This window comes from Syngnathoides biaculeatus, chromosome 6 (assembly GCF_019802595.1).
Source record: "Syngnathoides biaculeatus isolate LvHL_M chromosome 6, ASM1980259v1, whole genome shotgun sequence".
Taxonomy (NCBI): domain Eukaryota; kingdom Metazoa; phylum Chordata; class Actinopteri; order Syngnathiformes; family Syngnathidae; genus Syngnathoides; species Syngnathoides biaculeatus.
In genome coordinates, this window is record NC_084645.1 from 34,447,474 (window position 1) to 34,458,728 (window position 11,255).

An 11,255-nucleotide genomic window follows, 5' to 3' on the forward strand; every position below is an offset into this window, starting at 1 on the left:
AATTCAGGTGTCTAGACTTGTACCCGAGTCCTTAGAACTGTCAGGCAGATGGTAGCTGCATATAAACTGTATCAGTTTTACATTTTGGACACATACAAGCAAAACCATACAAATGTTTACAGTCCCTATACAATTTAACATATTAAAGCCCATACACAAATTGCATACAACACAGAAGAAGAATAAATAATATAATCATTGTTTAGTTTTGGCTCATGTAGCACTTGATACTAGGGAAAATTATTGACTGGCATTCAATATAAATCTGAATTTTTTTCTTCAGTATTTTTTTCACTTTCACACACCCTCATGAGATTCAATATAAGTATCAGAATTTTCATTTTATGTTGGTCATGCACTGGTAGAGAACTACCCTCCATCGTATTTCTCATAATTCACCTGTCACAATATTAGAAATCCATTTGTGCCTTGACATGTGGGTAACCCAACCTATATTTTTTTTGCGATATGAGCTGTCAGTCAGTCAAACGATATTTTGGCGCTTTATGGTGGTAGTGAACTCAACTCAACTCAACTCAACTCAACTCAACTCAACAGCAAGCACCAATTTGGCAAATGATAAACAACTATTTTATGTTGACTATCAAACAAAACCAAGGCTAACAAATAGCATCTATTTGGCGTGGTGCTACAAAGACTTAAAACTATATTTGAATGCAAATGATGCAGCAACACATAGATAAATAAAAAAAAAAAATCGCAGTACTGGGCCACTCGTGTATATTCTTGATTTTCTGCAAAACAAAATAGTATTACTGAATCACTTACAGTCGTACAATGAATTAATTATGATGCACAAACTACAATTTTTTTTTTAACAATATATTTTATTTTTGAAATACAACGATGAGGTACTATTCCCCCGATTATAACACCTTAAAAATGATATACTATTCTTTTGGAATCTGGAATGGCTGGAATGGTATTTACAGTCATATTAGTGAGGGAAGATGATTTGAGTTATGAATGTGTTCACGAAACTAAACCTGTATCTCAGGGCACCACCGCACCTCTCAATATGACGCAGTACATTTGTACACCACTGCGAAATACAACCATAACAACATTGATACATCTCTCACGTTGGATGATACTGCGCAGGTGTACCTAATGAAGAGTCCAATGTGAGCCTACATACCACTGGATGCAGAAGACAGTCCGAGGAAGAGGCTGAGCCACGGCATCACCCATTCAAGCGCCATTCCGCGTGATTCCATTCGAATCAACTGGGTGAACTGGTCCCTATAGTGCAATCCCAAATAATATAGTTCATTGGCTGTTTGCATTTTAGGAGGGGTAACATTGTCACAATGTGGGTGTCAGCGTCTTACCACATACGTATGAAAACATTGCTTGTAACAACACGTCTTGTCCATCTCTGCGTGATGCATCATCCTTCTCCCTTCATATATTTTCACGCTAAGCTTCACTGTAAATCCTCCTGGAAGTCCAACAAATATATCCTACATGTCCCTGCTGTATTGTCAATGGTGATGAATTGAGCAAATGTACGTTTTCCTTATGATACTCCTTAGTTCATGTACTTCCTGGTTTTTGTTCAAGGACGCTGACTTTGTATTGCATTGCTACTTAAAGACTGTATGCTCTTCTAAGTCAACTAGAACATTTTAAACAGTGGATTGTGCCTCTTCATCTACTGAAGGTGTTCATGTCTTCGTAGGTTCTCTGGAAATCAGCGGACTGTGCTTTGGCTAAACATTGGTCAACGAGTGCAATTCATCTAACCCAATCGAGCTTGGACCTGCTGAAGGTCAACTTTAATCAACTGCAGCTTTAGTAAAAAACACGTTTTAACAAACAGAGCCTATAACTTTAATCTATAATATCAGATTAACATTAACTATATAGCACATTGCATTACATTGTACTACATGGCGATATTTTTTTCATCATGCACTCGCGCATTTCACTATCCAGGCTTTCCTTTCTTCGGCTTTGTTGTGTGGTGGGGCGCGTTGGCCATCGTGGGTACACAACGTACTATTATCGAGTGACATACTAGGGCCAAAATTCAGAAGGAGAGAGATGGCGAGACCGCTGTGGCGCATCACTGAAAGCTGAAAAGGTTTCATTGTTCCTGCCGCTCAGCAACACACCGACAAGTAAGCGGTGGGATATTTTATGACTCATCATTTTTGTAGTATACTATACATAAATGTAATACAGTTGCCTACTGAGTACGGCAACCCGACACACTGCATCTCTTACGGTGTGGTAATTGCTGGTTCCTACACCACATCTTCCTCCTCCTTCTTGAAGACCAGAATAACGTCATTACGCCTTCTGCCATGACTGGTGTCACCAAGTCTCTCAATAACTCCTCTGCTAGTGACCTTCAGTGCTGATGTTGCTTCTGCGAATAAGAACAATAATAATCATCAGCAGAATTCTTTTTGTTTTTGACTGACGTCACACACTTTCAGGTTTAGAACGCGGTCATTTCAGAAAGGCGTATAAATGGGAGCGCACTGCGATGTTATCGGTTGCTGAAATAAAAGTGGGTGTTATAAAGCGTCTTTCTTTCGACTGCTAGTTGTGATCAAGAACCAGTGCGAGAAAACTGAGCAGTTATCAACCAAACGGCGACAACCGTGGCTGTCTTGTATCAGCACAGCCAATCTAGCAGCAAAGTCATTCCCTTACGTCAGAGTTTGCTCAGAGCATTTTGTTCTTGGTAGGTATTGGATACCTTTTAGAATTTCACACCTACTGAGCAATTACTAAGTTCTGTGAAGGAGAAGTATTCTTTAGGGCCAAGGTCCTACTTAATACTCGTGTGTGAATGCAATGCATGTCTCCAAAATCTGTATTTTCTGTTTCATTATAATGGGTTTTCAAAAACGAGTTACCGCACCGCGAGCTATTTTGTGAGTTGAGTTAAAAATGTAGCCATGGAAGTTGAGAAATTGGTGCGGGCTCCACTAGGGACTCGTCCCAGTTGAACCTCTCTCTCTCCCTCTCGGTAACAAAAACAAAAATAATAATATACAACTCTCAACATAATTTAACACAACGCTGACTGTAATCACGCGGTTCATATTTAAATTGCATTGTGGTGTACACCAACCTTAGAGGTGTGGAGAGACAGGTCGCTTACAATGGATACCGCCGCATGACAAACTCAGCCATTGATGAATTGGTTGTAGGCCTCCAGAACTTTCTAATTCTTTAGTTGGTCAACGGTATAAGCGCTTGTCGAGAAGAGGAGATAGTTGACAATGTCGAGATATGTTACTGACGCCCACATTTGTGTGCTCCATTTGTGTTTCTCCATGCCATATGGGTCGATATTGTCGACTAAGCGCACTTTTTGTCGGAACGGTTTCTTGAAATAACATCTAATGAGCCCCAATAACTTTCCAAAATCTTTTTAGCCATCATGCGTCACTTTTAACAGTTGTACAAACATTTGTGTAACTCCGGTCTGTGTGCAAAACCAATAAAGTGAACGGCGCGTCAGTAGAGTGAACCCCTCCAACATGGCCAGGTGCCTCGGATGTAGTCACGTGGTCAAAAACAGTCTACAGTATATACAAAAGCAATCCATGTAAGAAAAAGCAAGAGATAAAACACACTTTTTTTTGGAGGGTTTACGCTTTTTTATGACAGAAACAAACACGTGTGCATATTCACATGCTATCTCTAATCTATCATAAAAACGTTTGACTTAGATAATGACCGCCGCTGAGTTTTGCTGAGTTGCCAGAGGAGTGTTAGCTAACAGCGTTAGCTTCTGGTTAACAGCACACATACTTGATTGGTCAACAGGAAGGCACCGTTGCTGGGGTACTTGTGTTTGGAAAAGTGTCTAACGCCACATAGACACAGTGTAGTGAATGAAGTACTGTCTCCACTAATGAGAAAGCTTTTATTGTTTTTAAAGACGTTGCAGGTAAGGTATCATCACAGTCAGACTCGCCACTGAGCTAGCAGTAATGTGGCGGACTAAACAGTCACACGGGGCTAATTTTAGCAAGACAAGAAGTAGGATGTCTTCAGGTGCACTAAACAGCAAGATGTACACCAGCTGTTTTTTATTTTCCATTGCCAAAGACGTTCACGACAGCTTCTTGTTAGAGAGCGGAAAGTAAGCAAAAAAAAAAAAAAAAAACTCAAACAGAAACATTGGACAGTGGACATGCATTCAAAACCCGAGAGAAATTTTAACAAAGTTCTCCTCCATTTTAAACTAATCCTAAAATTGCACATGAAAGCTGACTATACAAAACTTTTTATGAGCAGTGTATGTGATTATTGATACAAAAATACTAACTAACTAATACTAACTGCTGGAGTCAGAGCTAACAATACTTACACAAGATGTAAAATGTATTTCGGTGATATGCACACTATAAATCCTTGGGTTATTTGCTGTAAAACATTTTTTCCCCTATTGAAGGAACTGCATCTCACTGTATCTGTTCATGAAATCCAGATTAGTGGTAATTAAAGTAACAATATAATCCCATACAAATATTTGCCTTTCATTCATCCAAAACTCAGATGTACTTTTCTGTCATTGTCATGTCCCAAGTCATCTTACTCAAACATTTCTGTTTGTATAAAGCCAATAAGTCACTGATAGCTCAGTTTTGTGTTGTAATAACACAAGCTGAAGTTAAATATCATTGTGTCAATATGAATTCACATTCGGAACAGTTCAGCCTCTCGTCAACTGTCCCAGGTAATTTGCCAAACCTTCAGAAAACAAATAACGGCCACTGCCATGGAAGGAGACAAGCACGAATGGTTCTTCCTCATCTTGTACAGAAGTGCGGACCACAAGAATGTTTGTCCTTGGAGGAGCTACTTGACAGTGAAGATGCAACGCAGAACTACAAACTATCTGCTAATTCATCTCGGTGAAGTAATATAGACTTTGCACACAAGTATGAAGAAATATATTTTCATTATTTTTTTTTTTTGCTATACTCGGAGCTGCTGTTTCTAAAATTCCCCAAATGAATTATATCTGATTGACTTCAGCATCATACAGTTTTAAATTTACTGTGGTGTGTTTTGTTACTAAAGCCCCCCCCGCCCACATACACATATATAATTACATATACGCAGTTTAGCAGAAATATGTCTAACCATCTTTAATTTCAGTTTATATGCAAACCATCGTCCATTTTCTAACCATACTCATTTTATTATTGTACAATTTGATCGCCACACTTTTTAGAGACGTGTTTTATACTTGGACTCCATTTAATTGTGCATTTCTTCTAGTGCAGTTATTCTTCTAAACTGTAATTTTACTGTGGTAAAAAAAAAAAAGTTCAGGGTGTACCATGCCTCCTGCCCAATGACAGCTGGGATAGGCCCCAGCACTACCGCGACCCTTGTGAGGATATGTGGCTCAGAGATGGCTGGATGGATGGATATATGAAATTAACTCTAAATGTGAACGTTGTACGGTAACCCTGACAACCAATCTGAACTGTACACGATTCCATCCATGTCAAAGGCCCAAATTCCACCTGAAGAAAAAAGTCCAAGCTCTATGCTACCACCAACATCTTTTATCTTTTGCTGGAGGTGTGAGGCTCTTTTGTGATGAACAATGTTGTGTTTGCACCAAACATATTGTTTGGAATAATCTGCAAACTTCAAACTTGGTTTCAATAGAGAATTCGTCATTAGTTTGGGTGATTTTGTTACTGTCCACTGTTACCAAACCAAACTTTTGGCTCTTATTTCCAAGGGGTATATACTGTAATTTCTCAAGTATAATGCGTCCTGAAGTATAATGCGCACCTCCAAAGTTGACCTATTAAAATCAGGAAAACCCTTGTACCAATGTACAATGCGCACCACCAATTTGCCGCTACCCATATGCTCAGAATATTAGGAATGATCTGTATTTATATTTTGTTAGGTTTGTACTTCTATACTGTAGTTTCTCAAAAAACTGACCATACAGCAATCATTAATAATAATCATTGTGCATGTGCTGATGTAGCGGTAATATAATCTCATCAACATCGAATATCATATCGAAATGTATATGTATACATTTTTTTACCACGCCATGTACCGATATACGACTATACAATGCGATTGTATTTTTTATTTTTCATCCATACCTAAATATAATGTGCTCTATTAACTTTTAGAAAATATTTAGGGGAAAATTTGCGAATTATTTTTGAGAAATTACGGTATTTGGCACAAACACAAGAGTTCGAAAAAATGGTCAGTGTCGAATCGAGACAAACAGCCGAACTCAATCACAATTGAGAGTGTCTGATTAAGGTTGCTTTTTTTGGGGGGGGGGGGGGTGTGCTCGGAGAAAATCCACACAGGCATGGGGAGAACATGCAAACTCCACAGAGGTGGGGCAGAATTGAACCTGGGTCCTCAGAACTGTGAGGCCAATGCTTTACCAGCTGATCCACCGTGCCGCCTATATATAAACTAAAAAATAAATTATATATATATATATATATATATATATATATATATATATATATATATATATATATATATATATATATATAGGGGTGTGTATACTTTACTATCTACTGTAAGTATGAAATGCAGAAGCGAAATGAAACCAGTAGGAGCCGTGAGATGCTGCACTTTTATTCTATTCGATCTCGTTGTTGTTGACAACTGTACATCTGTAATAATTTTCGCTATGAGAGTTGGACGAAGGTAGATTTGGAATTACAGGAGGGTAAAGCTTCGCCTCTTTCGAGCGGGACCTGCGGCAGTTCTGGTGCAGTCGCTAGGGGAGCATCTACACTCGTCCACGTGAACGTAGGAGTAAGGAACAACGTCTCCGTTCAGACAAAGCAAGTCAACTGTGCGATTGCTAGATCGGACCCCCTTACAACAGGAGCAGGAAGCCTGCAGGGAGGACGTTTCCTCTGAGTATCTGAAGGGGCACACACAGAACACAAGATGAGTAAGTGTAAAAAAATTTTCACTTTTTATAATTCTTGCCTGTATGTGTAAAGAGTTTACTTTGTGTGAGTGTTGCAAGATCCTTCACAAAATGGAATGTCCACCTTCTCAAAAGATTGGCAGTTCATGTGTATGATGTGCACTTTATTAGGCACTGGCTTACAAGCTTTCTCCGACTCCACACCTATTTTTTTTTTCCAAAAGAGAATCACAATTAGCTTTCTTTTAATGACTTTAATGACAAAAAGTAAGGATGTCCTGAGTACTCACAAACTTGACAGCATCCATTTGCTGCGGTTTGAATGGTGCCCTGAAGGAAGAAACATAAACAGAATATGATGCACTTTTTCATTGCACGGTATTATTCAAATACATTCGTCATACTCACAGGTGTGCAGTTGCCTTTCTCAAATGGCGGACACACAATCTGTGTGGCGACCGCTGTGAAAGTGTCACCGCTCCTCAAACATGTGTAACGCTCACACTTGTTGTCCGGGTTTGACCACATATCACCTTGCTGAAAACACGATCAACACTGTTACATCTTACTATGCGTCATCAATATATGTATTGCTTGTAAATGCTTTTAGTTAAGTCCAGTGTTACCCAGCCTTTTTTTGAGCCAGATATGAGAAACAATTTGACAGCACACCATCGAAAAGAAATGTCCCAATACAGGTATGTACTGAAATAACAAAGTTCTCACCTCAATTTACTGACAAACACACTTATTCAATGTAAAGTCTGGGACTGTTAGTTGAACATAAAGTTATTACTCTGTTCTAAGACCTGGCACAGGTGGATCGATGAACAAAGAGTACAATGCTTGTTGTAAATTAATAATGTTTTTTTCCAACAAAAGAGTGAAATTAGATCATTTCGCCCGGATATCTGATGATCTCTTATGACACACTTAGGTGCCCCAGCAACACTGGTCAGGAATCACCGGTTGAGTCTATGTACAGTATGCAGTATATATTCCATCCATCCATTATCTTCCCCGCTTATCCTCATGAGGGTTGCGGGGAGTCCTGGAGCCTATCCCAGCTGTCAACTGGCAGGAGGCGGAGTACACCCTGAACTAGTTGCCAGCCAATCGCAGGGGACATAGAGACAAACAGCCGCACTCACAATCACACCTAGGGGCAATTTAGAGTGTCCAATTAATGCAGTATATATTAACAAAATAAAACAACATTTAAAGTCATCCCGCTTACCCTCAACACCTGCTTAGTACCACGAACGTTGAAGATGCAGTGTGTCTGTACACACTGACCACAGCATTCATTCGTCTTGTTGTCTTCCGTATATCTATAACCCTGAAAAGAGAAGGACTATGTTTGAGCTCTGTGTGGGTTGGCTACATACAGTTGACATTATTCGGAACCCTGCCATATTGAGGATTTTATTTGTTGAATCTTTTCACTGGAAGTGACACAAGAAAGTTAGTCACACAAAATGCATAACACTGCAGATGTACTGTAAAGTGCGGCATCAAGGGATGAAGCATTTCCGGGATATAGGCATAGCTAGCTAGCTAGCTCACCGCATGCCGTAACGATAGAAATAGGCTAAGTAATTTTACTGAGTAACAAGTAATTCTGCCGGATAACCACTGATGCGAACAATGGCGCTTAGTTTGGGAAGAGCAACTCATGGCGGATGCCAAAGTGCATCATCGGGCACAATTTAAGCCACGCCCTCCTCCAACAAATCAGGAAACTTGAAACGGTGAAAAATGGTTAGATCTTCTACTGCCACAATTCAGTCCTAAGTCTAAGTCTTTGCATGTTTTAGCAATTATCTTCAAAAATTGACATTTTCTAGTATTTCAAAACGAATCTATTAATCCAATTCACATGGTCTCGAAGGAATAAATTTCCACTGTTTTTCTTTTTGCATACCTGTTCACATTGCTCTTGACATTGTTGAACCTCGCAATTTATTTGTAATAAGCCATTTTCTGGGTCCACAAGATTGGTACAGGTACACTCCTCACATGGAACCACAGGAACCATCTCACCAGGCTAGAAAATAAAGACGTGTTCATAATGAGTCCACGACGAAGCTGTATATGCGACTTCAATTGACGGAAAGTATCAAAAATCTATTGAGCAACGTACCTGGTATTCGGCATTTTTGTGGACACAAACCCTTTTCGGTTCTAGAAAGGAATAGGAGACATGGAGAGGGGCGTCATGTGAATAGGTTCGGCCTAATCAGTCATCATACAAAGTCACCCATAAACTCAAGAGCTCACCACATGTGTGTTCCGGACAGCATTTGCCCTCTGGCACATAGACAACAACAGTAAACCCAATTGGACACGTGATATCGATGAGTGGACATGTGTTACTCTGACATTCTGTGGACAAGATGAAATGAAATGACTCGTGGCATCCCGACTATAAATGCATAAAAAGTGTAGTGGTGCTTCACATCTTACTGCAAGCTAAGGCAGAACAGCAAGGGTCTGCTGGGTTGGTCTGATTGACAAGGGCAAAGCCTGGACCGCTGCAGTTAACTACAGGCGACGGTGGGCACACCTTAGGTTGGCACGCTATGGTCTTGGTGGTCTCCTCACAGATGCAGTTTAGGCAATTGTACTCAAACCTTTCATCAAACTGACAGCATAAACCACAGCATTGACTTACTGAAATTCTCATTTGGGGAAATAATGTTTTATTTATTTACCTTTCTGAACTTGACTCACCTCACGAGGAATACCATCAGGATCAAGACACCCTGTCGTATTAACATCAATATCATTAGACTATTTATAATTTGTGATATTCGTCATCATGTTAATAGTGAGAGGTTACTCACCGCACTTATCAACGCATATGCCAGACTCTTTGTTGAAGAGTTTCATTCCGTCAGGGCAAAAGCAGCCTTCAGTTAGGTAGTTGAGCCTTCGTTTATAAAGACTGTGAGGTGACAAACAATAAATACATTTAAAACACTTAAATTCCCATCTTTTCAAACCTCACAATCTTCACTAAAGCAACAGTCCTGGGAGAAATCATACGCTTTTTCAAAAAAGGGACATTTCACACAGGAGCACACTGAGGGCACTGCATTTGAAATTTAGAACAATAATTAAGATAATGCAACAAAAACTTATAGAAGATAATAGATGGCTGAGTAAAAGTGAAATCAGTTCTTTATTGCAGCTTCTGCTTCCTCGTCACAGCACATTTGCCCCCCTTTTTTTCCCACAATCTTGGCGGAGGTGGGCGTTCTATGGTCCTGATTTACCAATGGGGTACACAAACGGACACAAACTTGGTTGAACATGCAAAGGAATGTGGTTGCTGATTTACTAAATGGGCACATTGGATATTGCATTTGCCAAACGAATACTTGGGGTCAACAATAGAGCGCAACGGAAAGTGTGGTAAAGGAGTGAAGAAGCGGGTCCAAGCGGGGTGGAACAGTTGGCGGAAGGTGTCTGGTGTTCTATGCGACAGAAGAGTCTCAGCTAGGATGAAGGGCAAAGTTTATAAAACAGTGGTGAGGCCGGCCATGATGTACGCATTAGAGATGGTGGCACTGAAGAAACAACGGGAAGCAGAACTGGAGGTAGAAGTAATGAAGATGCTGAGGTTCTCGCTCGGAGTGAACAGGTTGGACAGGATTAGAATCGAGCTCATTAGAGGGACAGCGAAAGTTGGATATTTTGGAAACAAGGTTCGAGAGAGGAGACTTCGACGGTTTGAACATGTCCAGAGGCGAGAGAGTCAGTACATTGGGAGAAGGGTGCTGAGGATGGAACTGCCAGGCAAAAGAGAGGAAGACCAAAGAAAAGGTTGATGGATGTGGTGAGGGAGGACATGAGGACAGTGAGTGTTAGAGAAGAAAATGCATGAGATAGGCTTAGATGGAAAAAGACGACACGCTGTGGCGACCCCTAACGGGACAAGCCGAAAGGAAAGGAAGAAAAAGAAGATGCAGATTTTTTTGGTGGCTGATTGTGGATTTCTAAATAAGATGTCTGAAAGGCAGGTGCAAATCGGCACTGCAGTTGTTGTGGAGAGGAGGAGAGGTAGGAAAACGAGAGGCGACGGGGAGAACGGCTCTTCTCTATTCATACAAACATTTTTGAAATACCATGTACCACAATGATTGCAACCCATCATCTTTTCAGCAATGCAATTTTGGAGCTTCTGAATTATTCAAGGCCTGGTTTGAAGTTGGTCACAACAAGGAGTTATGATATAGATGAGAATGGTTTTTAATTGCATCATACCTGTCTTCACAGGTTGGCTGCTCCGCAGGACTACATGGTTTATAGACCTTGT

General features: G+C 40.2%; 1 protein-coding gene across 1 annotated transcript in view; it reads right to left on the minus strand.

The window, feature by feature from the left end:
- Window positions 1-6,610: 6,610 nt before the first annotated feature.
- muc5fl (mucin 5f-like) overlaps window positions 6,611-11,255 on the minus strand; it is an 11,891-nt gene continuing 7,246 nt past the window's right edge. Inside the window, exons 8-19 of the mRNA XM_061823076.1 lie at window positions 11,204-11,255; window positions 9,781-9,881; window positions 9,668-9,699; window positions 9,401-9,578; window positions 9,215-9,319; window positions 9,078-9,118; window positions 8,859-8,981; window positions 8,172-8,273; window positions 7,343-7,471; window positions 7,225-7,264; window positions 7,015-7,138; window positions 6,611-6,925 (exon numbers count right to left, since the gene is read on the minus strand). The exon at window positions 11,204-11,255 is cut by the window's right edge and continues 18 nt beyond it. Coding sequence (XP_061679060.1) covers window positions 6,715-6,925; window positions 7,015-7,138; window positions 7,225-7,264; window positions 7,343-7,471; window positions 8,172-8,273; window positions 8,859-8,981; window positions 9,078-9,118; window positions 9,215-9,319; window positions 9,401-9,578; window positions 9,668-9,699; window positions 9,781-9,881; window positions 11,204-11,255 — 1,238 coding nt within the window. The 3' untranslated portion in view covers window positions 6,611-6,714. The remainder of the gene's footprint in view (window positions 6,926-7,014; window positions 7,139-7,224; window positions 7,265-7,342; window positions 7,472-8,171; window positions 8,274-8,858; window positions 8,982-9,077; window positions 9,119-9,214; window positions 9,320-9,400; window positions 9,579-9,667; window positions 9,700-9,780; window positions 9,882-11,203) is intronic.